The 25,676-nt window shown below is 37.5% G+C and overlaps 1 protein-coding gene and 1 long non-coding RNA gene across 18 annotated transcripts in view; both read left to right on the forward strand.

Annotated features, from left to right (window-relative positions):
• LOC127865158 (regulator of G-protein signaling 12-like) overlaps window positions 1-25,676 on the forward strand; it is a 168,068-nt gene that overhangs the window by 41,186 nt on the left and 101,206 nt on the right. For all 16 annotated transcript variants that reach the window (XM_052405061.1, XM_052405064.1, XM_052405065.1 and 13 more), the window contains exons 3-8: window positions 6,223-6,392; window positions 9,690-9,913; window positions 14,703-14,888; window positions 18,937-19,233; window positions 20,668-21,967; window positions 23,508-23,599. In XM_052405061.1, the coding sequence (XP_052261021.1) occupies window positions 6,223-6,392; window positions 9,690-9,913; window positions 14,703-14,888; window positions 18,937-19,233; window positions 20,668-21,967; window positions 23,508-23,599 (2,269 nt within the window). The remainder of the gene's footprint in view (window positions 1-6,222; window positions 6,393-9,689; window positions 9,914-14,702; window positions 14,889-18,936; window positions 19,234-20,667; window positions 21,968-23,507; window positions 23,600-25,676) is intronic.
• On the forward strand, window positions 6,744-8,113 carry LOC127865264 (uncharacterized). 2 transcript variants are annotated; one of them, XR_008042553.1, is made up of 3 exons: window positions 6,744-7,239; window positions 7,666-7,823; window positions 7,902-8,113. It is a non-coding gene; the product is annotated as an uncharacterized LOC127865264 (long non-coding RNA). The 2 variants fall into 2 exon arrangements; XR_008042554.1 differs by having other exon boundaries at window positions 6,746-7,239; window positions 7,666-7,817.

Here is a 25,676-nt window from a genome sequence, read left to right on the forward strand (position 1 = left end):
ATCAAGTTGCTATCTTCAATATTGCAAAAGTATTCATAAAATGAGCGATTTTGGCCACATATAATTGACCTCTGACCTTGAAGGATGACCTTGACCTTGACCTTTCACCACTCAAAATGTGCAGCTCCATGAGATACACATGCATGCCAAATATCAAGTTGCTATCTTCAATATTGCAAAAGTATTCATAAAATGAGCGATTTTGGCCACATATATTTGACCTCTGACCTTGAAGGATGACCTTGACCTTTCACCACTCAAAATGTGCAGCTTCATGAGATACACATGCATGCCAAATATGAAGTTGCTATCTTCAATATAGCAAAAGTTATTGCAAAATGTTAAAGTTGGCGCAAACAGACAGACAGACCAACAGACAGACAGGGAAAAAACAATATGTCCCCCACTACTATAGTGGGGGACATAAAAATGCTATAAATTCTATCAAAGCGTTTATAGGGGGCATATGTCATCCTATGGTGACAGCTCTTATTTTTAGCTCACCTGATTGCTCAGATGAGCTTTTGTGCCTGGTCTTTGTCCGTTGTCCGTCCATCCGTCCACCCGTCCACATTTGTTCGTAAACACTATAGAGGCCACATTTATTGTCCGATCTTCATGAAACTTGGTCAGAAGATTTGTCCCAATGATATCTTGATCAAGTTTGAAACTGGGTCATGCTGGGTCAAAAACTAAGTCACAAGGTCAAAAAAAAAAGAAAAAGCTTGTAAACACTGTAGAAGTCACATTTAATGCCCAATCTTCATGTAACTTTGTCTATATGTCTGTCTTAATGATATGTTGGTTGAGTTCAAAAGTGGTTCCGGTCCCAGTGGCCCAGATAATTATTTGGGAAATAGGGTTTTCACCCTTTGATTTTGAAAAATAGGGTGATTTCCATGGGTGAAAGTTTTCCGGGTTAACCCGGAATTCCGGTTTTTGGATGGCCGCCGAGGTCATTTTTCCAAATCGCGTAAATCCGTTGAGAAATTCTGGGGGGGGGGGGGGTAGGCACCCTATAGATAGCAGGCGCCAGTTCAAGTACCTCGATGTTGGCATCCTTTCAATCATTTGTCTTTATTGCGTTACGCCTAAAATAGTTATCCGTTAATGATATGCACAACGGTTCTGCTACAAACTACTTCTGACCAATCAAAAAAATTACTCGATCGTTGGATACGCCTTTAACCAATCGCTATTGTTCAACTTCACATGGTATATTTTTTGATTGGATGAAGGTGTGGTTTCGTTGATTTATTCACAAAACTGTCCCACTATTAATGCATAATCGTTTCGTAAATAAATAGATCTTATCTGAGTGAAAATTGCATTCATTGTTTGATTATAATAATATTACGCACTCACCTGGATTATTAAAAAGTGTAATTGGACATATTAAATACACAATTACTTTCGATTATCTGCTAAGTATTATTAGATAAGACGTTTTTCCAGAATGCAGAAAATTTTCCTCGGGTATCTCGTGATTTACGAATATAGCGAGCGATGCGAGTGTTGGTAAATTCACGTGTTTCACGCATAATGGCAAAAGCGTTGTTGATTATTTGAGAGCAAGTTACAATTATTTTGACCATATAATGAATTTCTGCGTTCAAGATTTTACAGAATTTTCACATCAATAGCACTAACATTTGAATACAAAAACATCTGCTCATAATATAAACGCTGAAAGTTATTACATTAAATGGGATAATAATTTTAATTTGTGAAATATATATTAAGTTCGAAATAATAAATGATATGTTATTATGATTTTGAACAATAAAATATATTTTTCGTGATAATTAGTAATTGAAACGTTGAATGTATCGTTTAAAATATATTCTTATTATTAATATCCCAAAAAATGTCAACTGCCGGTACAAAAGCCCTCAGAACCATGACTAAAACTTCACTTAATCATGTCCGAGATATTGAGGAAATTTACCCCCCGACTTATGGCAGAGTCAAGGCAAAAAACCAAGTTTTTCTAGCCACATTATACCCCTCGACTTATGGCCGAGGTAGACTTATGGCCGCGAATGTACGGTATGTATTCCTGTAGCAGTGGAATTAAGAAATGTTTTCTAATAATTTAAAATGAAATTGTTATTTTTGTAATCACCAATTACGATCTGCTGATGCTTGTACAAATCATAAAATTATAGAAGTGCAAATTTGTGAAAGCAATTTTGCCATAGAGGGCTTATTTGAATAAAATACCTTAACTTATTTTTCTGAACACATTTTTATCTGGCAACTTCTAATAACGAATGTTTTGTCATAGTGCTTATCTTTTCAATATGAGCATATTGTTTTTGCAATTAATTATTGTCCTCTGTTGATGCTTTCTAATTTGACCAGACATAAACTTTTAAAAGGAATAATGGGTTTATTCAGCTTAGTCATTTAGGGAACTTTATAGAACACAAAATATGAAAATGTCATGTCAAAACTAATTTCTTCCTATATACTCAGTTTAGTTCATCTGCATCTGATGACTTAAAACATTAAGACCAAAGAAGCATTCCCAGAGACAAGGAATTTCAACTTTTGGTAAAAATTTTCTGTTACATTTCAAAATTAATGTAATTTTGGTATCACTAGATGGTCTTTTGAAGTATCATGAGAAGTACTTTTTCCTTACTAAAAATGGTTTCCAAAAAGCTAAATTCCTGCAGGTTCGGGGGGCTTCACCCCCCAGGCCCCCCCACCAGGGCTTTGCCCTGGACCTACCTGGGGGCCCTAGCGGCCCCCAAGACCCCCAGCAAAATTTTCAGGTTTTAGAAAATTTTCAACTTTCACCCATGGATTTCATTCTTGAAATAGGGTGAACTGAGTTATAAAACAACGGATTAAGTCAGATTGAAAACGCATGTATGTCGTCGTAAATTATTTGGTCAGACGCTTTATTTTACTACGAAATCTAGTCCGCAGAGCGTTTTATTTACTTTGACTGTTTCTTGCTCCAACAGCCAGGTGCTTGCTGAATGAAAGCATCACCTCGTTACGATAATACTTCACAAGAGAAATACCGAAAATGAGAAAAGTATTTTCGATCAAAGCCATTGTATTGTGCGCATCCCATTTGACGAGTTTGCGTCAAATTGGTTGCGTTTTCAATACGCATGATATTGTATTTCTTTGCGTTTTTAAACATTTTAATAGGGTAAAAGACGCAGATACGCAGCTTATCTGGGTCACTGCGGTCCATTGAAAAACATGGCCGCCAGTGAGCGGGGCAGTTTTCCTTATATGGCTATAGAGAAACCTTGTAAACACTCTAGAAGTCACAATTTTTGCCTAATCATCATGAAAGTTAATCAAAACATTGGTTTTATTGATATGTCGGATGAGTTCGAAAATGGCTCAGATCGGTGAAAAAACATGGCCGCCAGTGGGCGGGGCATTTTTCTCTATATGTATATAGTGAAAACATGTGAACACTAGAAGTCACATTTTTTGCCCAATTTTCATGAAATTTGGTCAGAACATTTGTTTCCTTGATACGAGAGTTGAGTTGGAAAATGGTTCCCGTCAGTTAAATAACATGGCTGCCGGGGGGGGGGGCAGTTTTCTTATATTTATATAGTAAAAAAAGGCTTGTGAACACTCTAGAAGTCACATTTTTTGCCCAATCATCATGAAACTTGGTGAATAGTTTTTTTTTTATATCTCAGATGAGTTTGCAAATGGTCCCGGACAATGGGTCAATAAACATGGCTGCCAGGGGTGTGTGGCAGTTTTCCTTATTTGACTATATAGAGAGAAACCTTGTGATCGAACACTATAGAAGTCACATTTTTTGCCTTATCATCGTGAAACTTAGTCAATACATTGGTTTTATTGATTTCTTGGACAAGTTGGAAAATGGCTCAGATTGGTGAAACACACTTTTTAGCTCACCTGATTGCTCTGGTGAGGTTTTAGGATTGGTCTTTGTCTGCTGTCCGTCTGTCCACATTTGGTTTGTAAACACTCTAGCATTCACATTTCTCAAGCATTCTTTAGTTGTTGAAAGATCTCAGTCAAGTTTGATGATGAGCAAAATCACATAATTAATGCCATAATTATTGCCCTTAGATTGTCCATATTTTCATTATATTATACAAAATCAGGGGGTTTTTTTAGAAAAAGGGGAAGACGCTGGACGCTGGGTAAAAGGGGAAAATGGAGCGCGAAAGAGACATATTTGGGGAAAAAATAAAAACTGTTCATTTCAATGTCTATAACTCACCTACAGACTTCAGGGTTTTTTTTAGAAAAAGAGGCATGTCTCTGACCTTTTTGTTCTTAAACACATGAACAAGTATGATATTAAAGTCAAAGTCCTAAATAAAGTTGCAGGTGTAGATCTAATAAAGGGAAATGTTTTCAACTGGGACCGGGGAACGATGTCAATTTCATGATGAATGGGTTGACGATCTAGATCTGCTACAGTATTGGAAGGGAAAGGTGCGGCAGCTGCCGATTGTCTACTTTCACTTTCACAATAATCCGACAGTATTAATCGATGTTGATTACATTTACCTTCGAATCCTGCTGGGTTTCAACGGTTTTTGATGATTCATTCTTAAAAAATGCGTCAACGCAATTAATATTTTCCGAGTCCGAACGTTTTATTTTGTTCGTGTATGAACGCCAATTGTGAGACTTTATTCTGTTTTAACGTTTCTATCTTTGCTTTCACATAACCCGGATGAAAATTCGACTGGTTTCCGGTAATTAATTGACGAAACACCCTTCTCGTGCAAGACCGGAATCCAGTAAAATAGTCATATGATTAATACGATTAGTTGCCCGGTTTCAATGACGTAATTTAAGAGCTATATATAGAATCACTGGGATTCCCAGATTTGAGTGTTCGTCGGGAGAGAGAGAGAGAGAGAGATCGTTGTACATGGTACAAATTGGATAAGTGTCGACTTCCCAAAAGAAAAAAAACATTTCTTTGAGGGTAAAATATTAGATTTTGGTGAAAAATTATATTTTTGGAGGGGAAATGGTATTTTTAGGGGAAAAATTCTGGTAGGGGAAGACGCCGAATATCGGCGTCACTTTTTAAGTAAAAAAAACCCTGAAAATCCTTGTAAGCAAAGTTTGATGTTTGGTAAGGGGGTTCAACTCAAAATATAGGTCACCATTTCAAATCTTACAAAAATAAAAACACTCCCTACGCCAGAGTTTTGGTTCAATAATGATGAAACTTGACCAGTATGTTTGTCTGGTCAATATCTAGGTCATGTTTGACATTAGGTAAAGATTGAATGAACCGACTCATCTCAGGTGAGCGAACTAGGGCCATCTTGGCCCTCTTGTTTTGTTACTCAAAAGCGTTGGTTAATCCGACCTTTTTATGTCCCCCACCACTATAGTGGGGGACATATTGTTTTTGCCCTGTCTGTTGGTTGGTTGATTTGTGTGTTTGTTTGCTCCAACTTCAACATTTTGCCATAACTTTTGTAATATTGAAGATAGCAACTTCATATTTGGCATGCATGTGTATCTCATGGAGCTGCACATTTTGAGTGGTGAAAGGTCAAGGTCATCCTTCAAGATCAAAGGTCAAAAATATAGCTTCAAAGTGGCGCAGAAGGGGACATAGTGTTTCTGACAAACACATATCTTGTTGTTAATAACAATCATTGAATAAATTGTATTACATTAATGTGTATAATGATATATTAAACAGAAAAATATTTTCTTGTATGATGCTTGTTTTCTTAAATTGCTTACTATGCTTGTAACTTTATTCCTGTTGTAAATACATAATGATGAATATCAATTATCATCAATCCTAACAAAATATACATAACTGTTAGAAACTGAGTGCATTTTATTCATAAGCATGTTACTGTAACTTACTTACACTTGTATTTTTTGTTAATTTTGTTTGTTGTTCACATCTTTGATTTTATCTCCCTACCTCAGGCCATCACCATTGTGTATTGACTCTGTTAAGTAGCATAAAGTCTTTATAGCTTTAAGCCCAGATGCACAAGCACTTTAAAGAAACAACTTAGGAACATAAATACAATTAAATGGATGTCTTCCCAAACCAATTGTTTTTAGTGAAATGAACATTATTTTCTTTAATAATAACTGATGCCATTCATGAATGGATTTAATAAGTTTTGTCAGAAAGGTGCAGTAACCCTGATGTCAGTCTTGTGAATCATTCAATGATGTTGAATGTGCTAACCCTGTTATCCCCACTGTCAGGTCAGCACCCGTGTGTGTTGAGTAACATCGTGAGCAGCAGCCCTGCAGACAGGGTGGGCCTGCGCCCAGGCGACTACCTCATGAGTGTCAACGGACTGGACGTCTCGAAGCATTGCCATGATGACGTGGTCTGCATGGTTGGCACCTCCACTGGCACACTGACCATCCAGGTGAGGGCCTGTGTAAAGACAATCAGTCATGAAATGAGCATCGCACCGTGAAAGGGGGATTAAATGCATGTGCCTAAAATGTTGTCCCAGATTAGCCTATGCAAGCTTATCAGGGACAACACTTTCTGCCTAAACAGGATTTTTGCTAAGAAGAGACATTCTTAAAACAAATAATATCATAAAAGTGGTAAGTGTCCTCCCTGAAGAGCCTGTGCAGACTGCACAGGCTAATCTTGGACAACACTTTACGCACATGCATAAACCTGTTTTCCCAAAGTGGCGCTTAAATATATTGTTTATAAGATCCCTTGATGGTCAGAAGGACTTGTCAGCTGTCTTGACACGACTCTGTCAATGTAAACTGGACAAGCTATAGAAGGATTTATAGTAACATGTGATGAGATATCTTCGAGTTTAGGATATCATCCTGGAAATACATTTATCCTACAGCGAAATGATTTTATAGAACAAATACGACTCATAAAGAAAAGATAAGGTTTTCTCCACGGTTATTTTTATGTCCCCCACTATAGTAGTGGGGGACATATTGTTTTTGCCCTGTCTGTTGGTCTGTTGGTCTGTCTGTTTGCGCCAACTTTAACATTTTGCAATTACTTTTGCTATATTGAAGATAGCAACTTCATATTTGGCATGCATGTGTATCTCATGAAGCTGCACATTTTGAGTGGTGAAAGGTCAAGGTCAAGGTCATCCTTCAAGGTCAGAGGTCAAATATATGTGGCCAAAATCGTTCATTTTATGAATACTTTTGCAATATTGAAGATAGCAACTTGATATTTGGCATGCATGTGCATCTCATGGAGCTGCACATTTTGAGTGGTGAAAGGTCAAGGTCATCCTTCAAGCTCAGAGGTCAAATATATGTGGCCCAAATCGCTTATTTTATGAATACTTTTGCAAAATTGAAGATAGCAACATGCATGTGCATCTCATGAAGCTGCACATTTTGAGTGGTGAAAGGTCAAGGTAAAGGTCATCCTTCAAGGTCAGAGGTCAAATATATGTGGCCAAAATCGCTCATTTTATGAATACTTTTGCAATATTGAAGATAGCAACTTGATATTTGGCATGCATGTGTATCTCATGGAGCTGCACATTTTGAGTGCTGAAAGGTCAAGGTCAAGGTCATCCTTCAAGCTCAGAGGTCAAATATATGTGGCCCAAATCGCTTATTTTATGAATACTTTTGCAATATTGAAGATAGCAACATGCATGTGCATCTCATGGAGCTGCACATTTTGAGTGGTGAAAGGTCAAGGTCAAGGTCATCCTTCAAGCTCAGAGGTCAAATATATATGGCCCAAATCGCTTATTTTATGAATACTTTTGCAATATTGAAGATAGCAACTTGATATTTGGCATGCATGTGTATCTCATGGAGCTGCACATTTTGAGTGGTGAAAGGTCAAGGTCAAGGTCATCCTTCACAAGGTCAAGCATCATATTGCATGTGTATCTCATGGAGCTGCACATTTTGAGTGGTGAAAGGTCAAGGTCATCCTTCACAAGGTCAAGGTCATCCTACAAGGTCAAACATCATATAGGGGGACATTGTGTTTCACAAACACATCTTGTTAGATAAGGTTTTCTCCACGGTTATTTTTAGAACATGTACATAGGAACTACTTTTTTTGGCCTTTCACCCCTGATTGCGTCATTCAGGTCATTGGGTACGCAGTCGTTTAACGAGTTAACGAGTGTGTGTGTTTACGATGGATTATTTAGAGGATTATACACGGCTGAGATGGGCGGAGCAGTGATAATCGGCCCGCAGGGGGCATAACCCTGGTTTGCGACCTGGGGCCGATTATCACTGCCCGGCCCGGCTCAGCCGTGTATTAACGTCTATAATATATATCTTACTTTTATACTAAATTATAGATGGGCACAGGTTTTGAGTCATACTATAATACTATTTTGATTCTTCACTAAAATTTATGAAGAACTAGCTTTCCGTTCTTTAATTTTCATTCAATTGATTACGCAATTTATGACGTATCTCGTGTGACATAATTTAAATGACAAAACTAGTTAGACGCTTTGGATTTAAGGACAAAATAAATTCGGACTTGGGAGGGTTTTTATTTAACAATTAAATATTTTTTAAACATCAAACGATTATTGTATGTGTTTACGATGGATTATTATCATATTATGAATGTGAATAACAGTGTTGGTATATAAAACTGGAATGAAACTGGTGAGATTCCATTTTCGATTTCGTTAAAATGTCGAATGTACTCGAATAACGCGATGTTTTGTTGAACAATTGATGGATTAAATTTAAGAAGTGTCAGTGAATTGTTCTTTAACTTTTTGAAGGAAATCATTATTGAATTAAAAGGGTAATTTCTTTTGATGAATAATGAAATTCCTTTGTCAGTATATCAAAGAATGTCTATCCACAAAGAATTGCCTGCTTACATCCAGTGCTTTAAAATGGAAAAGATGGATTGCGATGAAGAAATGTGTTCAGAATTTTAACTCGTCATGAAAGCAAATTAAACTTTATGAAAATAAACATGGTTTTTACACAACTTCGGTGAGTAGAACAATAACCAGTAGATGTTTTACTTTGTATGTCAGTAAGTTAAATGTGTGTAAAAAGAAGAGTTGTTAATAGACTAAAAATGACAATATCGGCGGGGATAAATGCTTAATCATGCTTCACGCAGGTGTCTACACATTTTGTAAATTTCAAAATGGCAGCCATGTTTGTTTTTGGTATTTTACAGTGGTTAAACAAGAATTGTACTTTGAACACAACCGTCTGTGTTCTACTTGAGTGTGTTACATTTGGAACACTGATTAATATTGAATCGAAGAGTATAGCGATATTTTGTCTCGTTTCTCTTCTTTGTCTTCTTAAATACAATTTTGAGTTCCGTAAACGGGAAAGATCACACTTAATATTACTACGCAATGTAAGATTCAGTTAATTTAATGTGGTTTTTTTTGCTTTTATTTAATCAATTTAAGACTACTATTTTAATTGCATCAGGAATAAATTAAATAAAAAATATATTGTAGGATAAATAGAATACTATGTTAGTGTGATTGTGTACTTAAATTTATCCCACTCATGTCAGAAAGACTAACAAGGCTCAACAAGCCTCGCCATGTAAACCTTTCTTCACTCGTGGGATAAACTTAAGTACACAATCAAACTAACATAATTTTCTCTATGTTCCATTTCAAAATTATACGAATATATATACAGAATTCTGATCTTTAAACAGATGATAATCTCAATCATATTTTGTTTATTTACTCCAGGTTGCAGAAAACTACAACAGCAGTGACTCATCAGATGATGACTTCTACCACCGCACCAAGGCCAAGTACACACACCGGTCTCGAAAGGGAGCCCGCGCAGAAAAGGCCTACAATGAGAAGATGGAGAAGTTACTGGCCGACATCAACCAGCGGGACCGGCCCTCTCCAGACGGCACCAGCCATGACCCGAACTCACGACCTCTACTGAGTGGAGATAACAGGAAGTATGCAGTGCCAAAAGTTACAATGCAATAACCTCCTTGTTGTATGGTAATGTGTCTCTTCTGTAATATCCATTTGCTTTATAAGTAACGTTGTATTGTAATGTATCTCTTCTGTAATATCCATTTACTATATTAGTAACGTTGTATTGTAATGTGTCTTTTCTTTAATATCCATTTCCTTTATAAGTAACGTTGTATGGTAATGTGTCCCTTCTGTAATATCCATTTCCTTTATAAGTAACGTTGTATTGTAATGTGTCTCTTCTGTAATATCCATTTCCTTTATTAGTAACGTTATATTGTAATGTGTCTCTTCTGTAATATCCATTTCCTTTATTAGTAACGTTGTATTGTAATGTGTCTCTTCTGTAATATCCATTTCCTTTATTAGTAACGTTGTATTGTAATGTGTCTTTTCTGTAATATCCATTTCCTTTATTAGTAACGTTGTAATGTGTCTCTTCTGTAATATCCATTTCCTTTATTAGTAACGTTGTATTGTAATGTGTCTCTTCTGTAATATCCATTTCCTTTATTAGTAACGTTGTATTGTAATGTGTCTCTTCTGTAATATCCATTTCCTTTATAAGTAACATTGTATGGTAATGTGTCTCTTCTGTAATATCCATTTCCTTTATTAGTAACGTTGTATTGTAATGTGTCTCTTCTGTAATATCCATTTCCTTTATTAGTAACGTTGTATTGTAATATGTCTCTTCTGTAATATCCATTTCCTTTATAAGTAACGTTGTATGGTAATGTGTCTCTTCTGTTATATCCATTTCCTTTATTAGTAACGTTGTATTGTAATATGTCTCTTCTGTAATATCCATTTCCTTTATTAGTAACGTTGTATTGTAATGTGTCTCTTCTGTAATATCCATTTCCTTTATAATTAACGTTGTATTGTAATGTGTCTCTTCTGTAATATCCATTTCCTTTATAATTAACGTTGTATTGTAATGTGTCTCTTCTGTAATATCCATTTCCTTTATAATTAACGTTGTATTGTAATGTGTCTCTTCTGTAATATCCATTTCCTTTATTAGTAACGTTGTATTGTAATATGTCTCTTCTGTAATATCCATTTCCTTTATTAGTAACGTTGTATTGTAATGTGTCTCTTCTGTAATATCCATTTCCTTTATTAGTAACGTTGTATTGTAATATGTCTCTTCTGTAATATCCATTTCCTTTATTAGTAACGTTGTATTGTAATGTGTCTCTTCTGTAATATCCATTTCCTTTATTGGTAACGTTGTATTGTAATGTGTCTCAACTGTAATATCCATTTCCTTTATTGGTAACGTTGTATTGTAATGTGTCTCTTCTGTAATATCCATTTCCTTTATTAGTAACGTTGTGTTGTAATGTGTCTCTTCTGTAATATCCATTTCCTTTATTAGTAACGTTGTATTGTAATGTGTCTCTTCTGTAATATCCATTTCCTTTATTAGTAAAGTTGTATTGTAATGTGTCTCTTCTGTAATATCCATTTCCTTTATTAGTAACGTTGTATTGTAATGTGTCTCTTCTGTAATATCCTTTTCCTTTATAAGTAACATTGTATTGTAATGTGTCTCTTCTGTAATATCCATTTCCTTTATTAGTAACGTTGTATTGTAATGTGTCTCTCCTGTAATATCCATTTCCTTTATAAGTAACGTTGTATGGTAATGTGTCTCTTCTGTTATATCCATTTCCTTTATAAGTAACGTTGTATTGTAATGTGTCTCTTCTGTAATATCCATTTCCTTTATTAGTAACGTATTGTAATGTGTCTCTTCTGTAATATCCATTTCCTTTATAAGTAACGTTGTATTGTAATGTGTCTCTCCTGTAATATCCATTTCCTTTATTAGTAACATTGTATTGTAATGTGTCTCTTCTGTAATATCCATTTCCTTTATAAGTAACGTTGTATTGTAATGTGTCTCTTCTGTAATATCCATTTCCTTTATAAGTAACGTTATATTGTAATGTGTCTCTTCTGTAATATCCATTTCCTTTATAAGAAACGTTGTATTGTAATGTGTCCCTTCTGTAATATCCATTTCCTTTATAAGTAACGTTGTATTGCAATTTGTCTCTTCTGTAATATCCATTTCCTTTATAATAAACGGTGTTTTGTAATGTGTCTCTTCTGTTATATCCATTTCCTTTATAAGTAACGTTGTATTGTAATGTATCTCTTCTGTAATATCCATTTACTTTATAAGTAACGTTGTATTGTAATGTGTCTCTTTTGTAATATCCATTTCTTTTATAAGGATCCTTGTATTGTAATGTGTCTCTTCTGTAATATCCATTTCCTTTATAAGTAACTTTGTATTGTAATGTGTCTCTTCTGTAATATCCATTTCCTTTATAAGTAACGTATTGTAATGTGTCTCTTCTGTAATATCCATTTCCTTTATAAGTAACGTTTTATTGTAATGTGTCTCTATCCATTTCTTTTATAAGTAACGTTGTATTGTAATGTGTCTCTTCTGTAATATCCATTTTCTTTATAAGTAACGTTGTATTGTATTTTTTTCTCTTCTGTAATATCCATTTCCTTTATAAGTTACGTTGTATTGTAATGTGTCTCTCCTGTAATATCCATTTCCTTTATAAGTAACGTTGTATTGTAATGTGTCTCTTCTGTAATATCCATTTCCTTTATTAGTAACGTTGTATTGTAATGTGTCTCTTCTGTAATATCCATTTCCTTTATTAGTAACGTTGTATTGTAATGTGTCCCTTCTGTAATATCCATTTCCTTTATAAGTTACGTTGTATTGTAATATGTCTCTTCTGTAATATCCATTTCCTTTATTAGTAACGTTGTATTGTAATGTGTCTCTTCTGTAATATCCATTTCCTTTATTAGTAACGTTGTATTGTAATGTGTCTCTTCTGTAATATCCATTTCCTTTATTAGTAACGTTGTATTGTAATGTGTCTCTTCTGTAATATCCATTTCCTTTATTAGTAACGTTGTATTGTAATGTGTCCCTTCTGTAATATCCATTTCCTTTATTAGTAACGTTGTATTGTAATGTGTCTCTTCTGTAATATCCATTTCCTTTATAAGTAACGTTGTATTGTAATGTGTCTCTTCTGTAATATCCATTTCCTTTATTAGTAACGTTGTATTGTAATATGTCTCTTCTGTAATATCCATTTCCTTTATTAGTAGCATTGTATTGTAATGTGTCTCTTCTGTAATATCTATTTCCTTTATAAGTAACGTTGTATTGTAATGTGTCTCTTTTGTAATATCCATTTCCTTTATAAGTAACCTTGTATTGTAATGTTTCTCTTCTGTAATATCCATTTCCTTTATAAGGTTACTTTGTCTTAGTAATATACCGACACATAATAGCAAATTACAGTTTACAGAAAAGGCAATATAATTATATGTATTTTTAGCTCACCTGAGCGTAATGTTCTCATGGTGAGCTTTTGTGATTGCCTTTTGTCTGTCGTGCATAGTGTGGCTTCAACATTTGCCTTGTTAACTTTCTACAGGCATCATTTCTTGTCCAATCTTCATGAAAGTTGGTCAGAAGATTCGTCTCAATGAAAGTTGGTCAGAAGATTCGTCTCAATGATATTTGGCCGAGTTTAAAAATGGTAACCGTTGCTTGAAAAACATGGTCGCCAGGGGGCGGGGCATTTTTCCTAATATGGCTATAGTAAAACCACTCTAGAGGCCACATTTATTGTCCGATCTTCATGAAACTTGGTCTGAAGATTTGTCCCAATGATATCTTGGATGAGCTTGAAAATGGTTCCAGTTGGTTAAAACACATAGCTGCCATTGGGCTGGGCATCTTTCCTTATATGCCTGTAGTAAAACCATGTCAACACCCTAGACTCCAAATTTATGGTCTGATCTTCATGAAACTTATTCAGAACATACGTCCCAATGACATCTTGGATGAGTTTGAAAATGCTTCTGGTCTGTTGAAAAACATGGCCACTAGGGCATTCTTCCTTATATGGCTATAGTAAAACCTTGTAAGCGCTCTAGAGGCCACATTTATTGTCCCATCTTCATGAAACTTGGTCAGAAGATTTGTCCTAATGATAATTTGGACGAGTTCAAACATGGGTTATGTTGGATAAATACCATGGCTGCCAGGGGGCGGGGCATTTTTCCTTATATGGCTATAGTAAAAACTGGTTAACACTCTAAAATTCACATTAATTGTCCAATCTTCATAACACTTGATCAGAACATTTGTTTCAATGATATCTTGGATCAGTTCGAAAAAAGTTCCTAAATAGTTTCTAAAATTCACATTTATTGTCCAATCTTCAAAACACTTGATCAGAACATTTGTTTAAATGATATCTTGGATCAGTTCGAAAAAAGTTCCGGTCTGTTGAAAAACATGGCCGCCAATGGTCGGGGAATTCGTCTTAACATGGCTATAGTAAAGCCTTGTGAGCACTCTTAAAATTACATTTAAAGTTAACTCTTCATGAAACATGGTGAACATTCATTGTCATTATATCTTGGGGTTGCACAGAGCAAGTCAGTTCCTTTGTATCTCAAATGAGCGACTTTGGGCCTTTCAGGCCCTCTTAGTCTTAGAGATTACTGTTATAGATATGTACAATGAACACATATATTATGACCTTTCATTAATTAGAAATTCACTCTTTGCTATAGAAATATTTCGAGCTGATCTTCGGAACAATGCTGCAAATTGTTCACACATAAAGATTACAATATCGTGGACATGAACATGTTCAAATTTCAATATATTGCCTCACATTTTTCTTGCTCTTGTTTCAGCGCTACATCCAAGGCCCGATCCTCGCGGCCCAGACTGCACACTCCAGTGGGGGCAGAGAACCATGAGCTGCAGGCTGAGGGGACCAGCTACATCGAGGCAGGGGCCAGCAATGTGTTCAAGGTGCCCTTTCAGAAGAGCGTATCTGCCTCCAACGTCCCCACTGCTCCCAGTCTGCCTCTCCACAGGTAGAGTATTCTGGAACATTGATCACAGGGATAGCATGACAGGTAGAGTATTCTGGTACATTGATCACAGGAATGGCATGACAGGTAGAGTGTTCTGGTACATTGATCACAGGGATAGCATGACAGGTAGAGTATTCTGGTACATTGATCACAGGGATGGCATGAAAGGTAGAGTATTCTGGTACATTGATCACAGGGATGGCGTGAAAGGTAGAGTATTCTGGTACATTGATCACAGGGATGGCATGACAGGTAGAGTATTCTGGTACATTGATCACAGGGATGGCATGACAGGTAGAGTATTCTGGTACATTGATCACAGGGATGGCATGACAGGTAGAGTATTCTGGTACATTGAGAACAGGGATGGCATGACAGGTAGAGTATTCTGGTACATTGATCACAGGGATAGCATGACAGGTAGAGTATTCTGGTACATTGATCACAGGGATGGCATGACAGGTAGAGTATTCTGGTACATTGATCACAGGGATGGCACGACAGGTAGAGTATTGTGGTACATTGATCACAGGGATGGCATGACAGGTAGAGTATTCTGGTACATTGATCACAGGGATGGCACGACAGGTAGAGTATTGTGGTACATTGATCACAGGGATGGCATGACAGGTAGAGTATTCTGGTACATTGATCACAGGGATGGCATGACAGGTTGAGTATTTTGGTACATTGATCACGGGGATGGCATGACAGGTAGAGTATTCTGGTACATTGATCACAGGGATGGCATGACAGGTAGAGTATTCTGGTACATTGATCACAGGGATGGCATGACAGGTAGAGTATTCTGGTACATTGATCACAGGGATGGCATGACAGGTAGAGTATTCTGGTACACTGATCACAGGGATGGCATGACAGGTAGAGTATTCTGGTACATTGATCACAGGGGTTGCATGACAGGTAGGGTAGTTTGGAACATTGATCACAGGGATGGCATGACAGGTAGAGTATTCTGGTACATTGATCACAGGGATGGCATTACAGGTTGAGTATTCTGGTACATTGATCACGGGGATGGCATGACAGGTAGAGTATTCTGGTACATTTATCATAGGGATGGCATGACAGGTAGAGTATTGTGGTACATTGATCACAGGGATGGCATGACAGGTAGAGTATTCTGGTACATTGATCACAGGGATGGCATGACAGGTTGAGTATTCTGGTACATTGATCACGGGGATGGCATGACAGGTAGAGTATTCTGGTACATTGATCACAGGGATGGCATGACAGGTAGAGTATTCTGGTACATTGATCACAGGGATGGCATGACAGGTAGAGTATTCTGGTACATTGACAGGGCTCAACATTAACCTTAGAAACCAACTTGCCCTGCTGGGCAAGTACTTAGAAAATCTACTTGCCCTGAACTTAAAGCCACTTGCCCAAACATGAAATATCACATTAACTGTAAACCTCATAATTTTTTATAAAGATCAAAATTATACACCACAAAACCATTTTTATTTTTGCACATTTAACAAAATGATTACAGCAATAAAAGTCTAATTAAAGTCTAAATTAAATGCTCTTTGTTCTTTTTTGCACTTGCCTGGGCGGACAACTAGATTGTAAAATAACTTGCCCGGACCCTACTTTTACTTGCCAGGGGCAATAGGACAACTGTTAGTGTTGAGCCCTGATTGATCACAGGGATGGCATGACAGGTAGAGTATTCTGGTACATTGATCACAGGGATGGCATGACAGGTAGAGTATTCTGGTACATTGATCACAGGGATTGCATGACAGGTAGAGTATTCTGGTACATTGATCACAGGGATGGCATGCAGCTAAAGTATTCTGATACATTGATCACAGGGATGGCATGCAGCTCAAGTATTCTGGTACATTGATCACAGGGATGGCATGACAGGTAGAGTATTCTGGTACATTGATCACAGTGATGGCATGCAGCTTAAGTATTCTGGTACATTGATCACAGGGATGGCATGCAGCTCAAGTATTCTGGTACATTGATCACAGGGATGGCATGACAGGTAGAGTATTGCTGGTATATTGATCACAGGGATGGCATGACATGTAGAGTATTCTGGTACATTGATCACAGGGATGGCATGCAGCTCAAGTATTCTGGTACATTGATCACAGGGATGGCATGCAGCTCAAGTAGAGTATGCTGGTACATTGATCACAGGGATGGCATGCAGCACAAGTATTCTGGTACATTGATCACAGGGATGGCATGCAGCTCAAGTAGAATATTCTGGTACATTGATCACAGGGATGGCATGCAGCTCAAGTATTCTGGTACATTGATCACAGGGATGGCATGCAGCTCAAGTATTCTGGTACATTGATCACAGGGATGGCATGACAGGTAGAGTATTATGGTACATTGATCACAGGGATGGCATGCAGCTCAAGAATTCTGGTACATTGATCACAGGGATGGCATGCAGCTCATGTATATCCTTTGTTTCCAGGGAATGTGGCTGGTTCTTTGATAAAGAGCCATTTGAACAAATATTAAGAGTAATTTTCAGGGATTTTAATGAAGTCATCATTATACATAATAGAGTATTATTAGACATTTAATTTATTTATAGACCTTTTTATGCCCCCTTTTCGAAGAAAAAGGTGGCATATAGTGATCGGACTGTCCGTCTGTCTGTCTTTCAGTCACACTTTGCTTTTAGGTTTCGAAAAATGCTCATAACTTCTATGTCCCTTGAGATATAACCTTCATATTTGGTATGCATGTGCATATGGACAAGGCCTTTCCATACGCACAAATTTTTTTACCCCTGTGACCTTGACCTTGAACTTAGGGTCCGCGTTTAGGTTTCGAAATCTGCGTTAAGGTTTCGAAAAATGCTCATAACTTCTATGTCCCTTGAGATATAACCTTCATATTTGGTATGCATGTGTATATGGACAAGGCCTTTCCATACGCACAAAAATGTTTACCCCTGTGACCTTGACTTTGAACTTAGGGTCCGCGTTTAGGTTTCGAAATCTGCTTTTAGGTTTCGAAAAATGCTCATAACTTCTATGTCCCTTGAGATATAACCTTCATATTTGGTATGCATGTGTATATGGACAAGGCCTTTCTATATGCACACAATTTTTTACTCCTGTGACCTTGACCTTGAACTTAGGGTCCGCGTTTAGGTTTCGAAATCTGCGTTTAGGTTTGGAAAAATGCTCATAACTTCTATGTCCCTTGAGATATAACCTTCATATTTGGTATGCATGTGTATATGGACAAGGCCTTTCCATACGCACAAAAAAATTTACCCCTGTGACCTTGACTTTGAACTTAGGTCCGCGTTTAGGTTTCAAAATCTGCGTTTAGGTTTCGAAAAATGCTCAGAACTTTTATGTCCCTTGAAATATAACCTTCATATTTGGTATGCATGTGTATATGGACAAGGCCTTTCCATACGCACTAATTTTTTTACCCCTCTGACCTTGACCTTGAACTTAGGGTCCGCGTTTAGGTTTCGAAATCTGCATTTAGGTTTCGAAAAATGCTCATAACTTCTATGTCCCTTGAGATATAACCTTCATATTTGGTATGCATGTGTATATGGACAAGGCCTTTCCATACGCACAAAAATGTTTACCCCTGTGACCTTGACCTTGAAGTTAGGGTCCGCGTTAAGGTTCCGAAATCTGCGTTTAGGTTTTGAAAAATGCTCATAACTTCTATGTCCCTTGAGATATAACCTTCATATTTGGTATGCATGTGTATACAGACAAGGCCTTTCCATACGCACACAAATTTTAACCCCTGTGACCTTGACCCTGAACTTAGGCTCTGCGTTTAGGTTTCGAAATCTGTTTTTAGGTTTCGAAAAGAGCTCATAAGTTCTATCAAGCGTTTATAGGGGGCATAAGTCATCCTATGGTGACAGCTCTTGTTTTCATCATTAAAGTATTTGAAAGAATTGTTAACCATGGTAGGACAGTTGTGTGAGAGAATTATTTCATTTGAAGTGAGTATGATAATTTTCACCAAATGACTAAATCCATGCATCGCCTATGTGTATTCACAGACGGGTGGAGCCCAAGCAAGCCTTCATCAAGAGCACATCCCAAGGTCATGTCAACCCGCCCAAGTCTGTTCCTGCCCACCACTCCTACCCGTCACGGACCCACCCCAGCCATGTAGCACGCAGTCACATGTACGACCAGTTCTCCCCAAACTCTCTACAGCAGATCATCAACCACTCTCTGCACAGCTATAGCGCCGCTAATGAGGCATTCATACTCAATGAGGAGGAGGGGGAGGATGAGGAGGGACCCGTGGCTCCTGAGGGGCAGGAAGTCAGGATCGTTGTTGGCTACATTGGGTAGGTCACACCTTAGTCTTAAACAATGGGCAGATTGCATAGTTCACAGGTTATTCTTAGTTGTAGGACAGGGCGCAGCTCCGCATTGATAAGCCAGGTTTTGGGCTGGCCCCAGAAAAAGTGTCCCCACTTTATTTTGCCATTTTATAGAAGTTGTCGACATGTTTATGTCCCCCACCACTATAGTGGGGAACATATTGTTTGTGCCCTATCTGTTGGTTTGTTGCTGGTTTGTTTGTTGGTTTGTTTGTTTGCCCCAACTTTAACATTTGCCATAACTTTTGCAATATTGAAGATAGCAACTTCATATATAGCATGCATGTGTATCTCATGGAGCTGCACATTTTGAGTGGTGAATGGTCAAGGTCATCCTTCAAGGTCAAAGGTCAAATATATGGGTCAAAATCACTCATTTAATGTACACTTTTGCAACATTGAAGCTAGCAACTTGATATTTGGCATACATGTGTATCTCATGGAGCTGCACATTTTGAGTGGTGGTGAAAGGTCAAGGTCATCCTTCAAGGTCAAAGGTCATATATATGGGAACATAGTGTTTCACAAACACATCTCTTGTTTATAAATGATGTTGGACACAATTCAGAGTATATTTAAAGTTAATTGTCGCCTTTGAAGAATATTAACTGCATTCCTATAATTAAAACTTAGCATTGCAGTTCTTAAATGTATGAAATATATGTGTTCTAACACATTTATTTCAACATGTGTAATAATGTAAATTGTTGTCAACAACGGTAATTGTTTTGTAGGGTCGCAACAAGGTTTTACAATATGCAATTAACATTTGCAGATATCTGAATCCTCCTTCCATAAATATCTGTATTTGTTGATATCACAGCTATTTTTCCATTCTTCATGATAATTGCAAATAAAGTACATCTCTCAAAATGCTTTTCGATGCCATTTGTTATGTTATTTTGAATTGAAACTTTGCATATTGCAAATAATTCATAACACAATAACAACTAGTAGAGTGCAAATATCAATATTCAGTAAGATTTCAATACAGAGTGTTAGTGTCTATCCAAGCGGAAAAGTCATGCTTTGTTGTCCAAGAATATCTGTAAGTTTTACACCTGCTCTTGTCTGCACCAATAATGATCTGATAACAAACAATATATTTGGAGCATGTTTGAACTGGCTTTATCTGCTCCAGTAAATGTCAAGATAAAAAAAACTCTGTTTTGAAATATTAGCACTTATTAACCCTGTATTGTATCTCTATCTCTGTTGTTAAGCACTAACAACATATTTTTAATGCTATGTCCTGTATTTCTGATTGGTGCATGGTTAAGTATGACAATGTTTGTGCAGTGTACCAATTCACCTTAGAGAAAAATATTGAACACTAAAATGTAAAGTAGTGAGTATTCAGATTAGTAGCATTCTTAAGCCATTCATTGTCTATGACAGGTCCCTGGAGATGCCAGGCAATGCCAACCAGCCCCACGTTCGCATACAGTCCATACGTAATGCTGTACGCAGACTGCGAGTGGAGCAGAAAATACACACCCTAGTCCTCATGGTGGTCACACCTGACCAGGGAGTGAAGCTCATCAACATTGCCGGCAAACAGATAGCATACTACCCTGTGGAGAGACTTGCATTTAGTGGTGTGTGTCCTGATGACAGACGCTTCTTTGGCATTGTGACACTTCGTGCAGAGTTCGATGACAGTAGTAGTGATAGTGACTCCCGTGAGGAAATGTACGGCAGCTCCTGTCATGTGTTCATGGTGGATCAGGAACTGTCTGCTCATAACATCCACGCCATTAAGGCTCTCTCGTTCGGTATTCAGTGTACAGTGGACAAGGCTACGCAACGGTGCGTAGAGTTCCCACGTTCAACAACTCCAATTATTTTATCGATCTCAAACTTGTATAAGGACCGACCAAGTGGATCAGTGGAGAAAGACATGGAGCGGTCCCAAGTGTTTGCAAACCCCAACAGACCGATAGAGCATGTAAGAACCAGTAGTAGCAGCAGCAACAACAGCAACAGCGACAGTGGGCTGGGCCTGTTCAGGGAAGATAACCGACCAATCAGAGGAGCCTCAGTGTCCCCTGAGGTCCCTCCCCCGCCCCTGCCCGCCCGAACCCGCCCCCCTCCACCCCATCCACCCCAGCTTCCTCAGGTTAAGTGGTCTGGGAACACCATGTACCTCACTGACGGTCCAATCAAACACGCCAAGTCCTCCAGCTCCAGTGTGGACACTACGCCCAAGAGCAGTAAGGCTACTGGGTCCAATGACACCTCGACAAGCTCGGAAGAGTTCAATAAACCTGATAAACTCAATGTGAGAGCCTTGCCAAACAAGTCTCCAGCAAAGAATCGCTTCCCTGGGGATGACTTAGACGATCTTCATGCTGCAGAGACATTAAGAATGAGCATGCAAAAGCTGCTTCAGGCTCGACAGAGGAATGCTAACCTGGACCACACCAGCAGCGATACAGAATCACGCAGCTCTAAAAGTGACCTGGCTCGATCGGCCTCCGACTTGGGCGAGAGACCAGTGTCAGCGCCATTCAAATATCTTTCCAAGGAGCCTCAGACGGATACAAAAACGGTAAAGAGCAGCTATAACCATGTAAAGCATGACTCTGACTCCAGTCTGGCTGATAAGCTGTCTCCACGGGCGTTCCTATCCTCTGGCTACTCCCCAGACTCTAAGGGATCTGCTTTCAAGAAGATCAAGTCCAGAACAGCCTTGCTTGTATGTTATTTGTCTTAATGGTTTATGTCTTCATATTCAATATAGAAAGAAATCAAACAATATCCAGTGATACATTTTCACTAACCTACAAGTCCAGCACTTGAAAATGTTGATAATTGCTGGCTTGGATTTGCACTGACTGAATGTGCAATGTTGGAGTTTTTATAAACAGCATCTTATACAGCTTTGTTTTCTAACTACATTTTATACAGCTTTTTATGCTCCCCGAAATAAAATTTCGGCGTAGCATATAGTTGCCAGTTTGTCCTTCCTTACTTACTTCCTTACTTCCTTCTGTCACACCTTTGCTACAGTTTCTCATAGCGCCTTCAAAACTTTACCAATCGCTTTCATATTTGGCATGTAGGTACCTTGCATGGACCTCTACCTTTTGATGAGGTTTGAGGTCACTGGGGTCAAGGTCACCGAGGCTAATAATATACTTTCTTCCGTCACACTTTTGCTACCGTTTCTCATAGCGCCTTCAATACTTTACCAATCGCTTTCATATTAGGCATGTATGTACCTTGCATGGACCTCTACCTTTTGATGACGCTTGATGTCATTTGGGGTCAAGGTCACCTAGGCTAATAATAGATTTTTTTTAGGTGGTTATTAACACATAGATTGACAAAGCGCATCATCGGGGAGCATCCATCGTTTTCAACGATACTTGTTTTCTAACTATTTGTAATTCTACAGCTCTAATTTTGTAATCCACCTATGAGGGAAAACATGTTATCAAATTACATTTAATGGTCATTTGCTGAATGATAAATATGACCATTAATTCTAAGAGTGACAAAACAAAAAGACAGTTGAGTCAAGTTTATTATCCCCCGACATAGGCGGAGGGATATTGTTTTGGCGTTGTCCGTCTTTCCGTCTGTCTTTCTGTCCATCCGGAGCCATATCTTGGAAGTGCTTTGGCGAATTTCATTGAAACTTTGTATGAGTATATATATGGATAAAATGATGATGCCCGCCAAATACCATTGTACACCATCTGTTAATAACGGAGTTATGGCCCTTTGTATCTTGAAAAAATGCTTGTTTGGGTGTCAAATATAACACTTTTGTGTCCAGATGCTTTTTGGCGGGGGATATCAATTCAACGAATGTGCTTATTTCCTATAAAATATGATCAACAATGAACATGAGTTATTCATTGATATTAGCAGCTTTGCCAAGGAAGCCTGAATACTTGTATTATTTAGAGCAAGCAAATGTTACATGCCTGCCTGTATACAACTTACAAGTGACAATCTAAGCTAGCCCAATCTCAAATGTACCTGTGCTGGGCTTACTTGTGGAACAAATTGTGATATTGAGATAATTTATATTAAAATGAAATAACTGTTGAAATAGAATGAAAACATTTTAACCGTCCTCATAAAAATACTTATATGATAGAAAATAACTTACTAATTAGAAACTCAAAAAGTAACCTATATCAACACACATATTAAAGCACAAAGATTTGGTTCTTACAAATGGCTACAATACTGAAGTTTGAGGTTTTCTGTTTTCCCCCTCCCAGGAGTCGAGGTCCCCGTCCGCCCCGCCCATGGGTAGTTACCATGGAGATGATGAGGCGAGTGATGAGGAGGCGGTCAGCAGCATCATCAAGAGGTCAGTGTGGTCTCTTAGGCAAATCTTAACTTGAGCCCAGTAGTGGACATGAACAGTAGTATGACTGTCAGGGACAACCAAAATATAGGAAAGGACAAGTAGGAAAAGAATCTTGTCCGACGGTTCAAGTTAAAGGATTCAAGTTCTTTTTATATAAATAAGCAAGAAAAATGGCCAAAAAATATATCAGTAATTTTTATAATTACCTTCCAAAACTTCATGTTGACATTAAAAAATAAAGCTGCTGTATTTGATTACTGTAAAACAGTACATTACCAAACTGTTTACAAGGGAGATTACTTATATAGTTCAATTACAACACTGTCAGGGTTAGTTCCCCTTTATTCTGTTAAAAGATGTCATTCTCACTTGCAAATTATTTACTAAAGGTTTTGCGTTTGTTTGCAGTCGATACTCTTTCCAAAATTCTAGTCTGTTTGATTGTAAATGAATATATTTGTAATCCATAGCAAATGGCTTTTTAATTATGATTTCTATGATAATGATTTCAAATCAAGTATACCATTTTTTATCAAATGATGTGTACTTAAAACTAATAAAGCATTAATCATTTAATAATAAATTTATTTTTATGCCCCCGAAGGAGGGCATATAGTGGTCGGACCGTCCGTCCTTCCGTCACACTTTGCGTTTAGGTTTCACGTTTATGTTTCGAAAAATGCTCATAACTTCTATGTCCCTTCAGATAGCAACTTGATATTTGACATGCATGTGTATCTCATGGAGCTGAACATTTAGAGTGCTGAAAGGTCAAAGTCATCCTTCAAGGTCAAAGGTCAAAAAAAACAAAATCAAAGCGGCGCAGTAGGGGGCATTGTGTTTCTGAAAAACACATCTATTGTTTGAGACATGTGAATGTAATGACCTTCATTTATAAACAGCTAAAGGCTCAAGGAATTTTATGCATTTGAAAAAGTTCCTCATGTTTTACCTTTGTAAATTGGGACCAAGGCCAATATTTATGACATTTTTTGTGGAAAATCATGAATATATATTCATAAGGAGTGTGTCGAGAGTACCTTACAAAAAAAGCACTTGGTCTCCCCAGTGACATCATAAGCTCCTTAAACCTGTTATATTGCCCATGCGTTCAGTGCTTTCCACAGGATTTTTGTCAGGCGCCCCAGGGTTGATAGGGGTGGTAAGGAGGGTTGTCCCCTCCCAACGTTGATTTTTTTTATTTAATTTAACGTGTCAATTCACGTTCTGTGGTGCATTATTACTCAAAAGAAAAACAGCATCAAAAGACGTCATTTGGGGCGCTATGACTCTTCAAGAAAATCCCCCAGTCATTTAAAAATATATATAATTTTTTATATTGTTTAATTGTTTTAAAACTTTCCAGCACAGATAGTAAAATCCCGACCCGAACGATTCCCCAATACATCCGTTTCAACCGGACTCTATTACTGTATACTTACTACTTTTCAAGTTTCTATTTATTACCTGATAATCCCGTTTATTCCGTTTTTATAAATCACTTTCTGGTCAATATTTATGATAAAAGCTCTCAATTATTTCTTTAAGCACAAACATTTTTCTATAGTATCAAATAAATTTTAAATGACTATTTATAGATGTGATGAAATATTGCCTCTGAACATGCGTCAATCCCCTGACGTGTTGTGTGCTTGTTAAAACGCTCAATACACGCACACTTTCTATGCAAAGGACGCAATGTTGTACATGCTGCATAATTTTCGCGCTCTTTTTAATTGAAAAAACAATTCGACACAAAATAAATTTGCACTGCTAATTTGAAGCAAGAATATTTTTAACAGTTGTGGATAACATTTACATTCGGAATTGTGTTTCGGATTAAAAACGCGTTAACATCGACTTACGGGAATGGGTTTCAGATTACAAATTTAATTATTCCCATTAGAGATTTCAACAAATATTAACAGTTGCATTAATGAATTCAACAATAATTTGTTTAAACACTTTACGAGTCGAACAAATGTTTTGACAGAATTATGCATGAAATTCACGTTGTCCACGAGTATTGCGGCCGGTTGCCAACATCAGTCTTCTAAGTATTGATTATCAGGACGAA

The sequence above is a fragment of the Dreissena polymorpha genome, chromosome 1 (assembly GCF_020536995.1).
Source record: "Dreissena polymorpha isolate Duluth1 chromosome 1, UMN_Dpol_1.0, whole genome shotgun sequence".
NCBI classification, from domain to species: Eukaryota; Metazoa; Mollusca; class Bivalvia; order Myida; family Dreissenidae; genus Dreissena; species Dreissena polymorpha.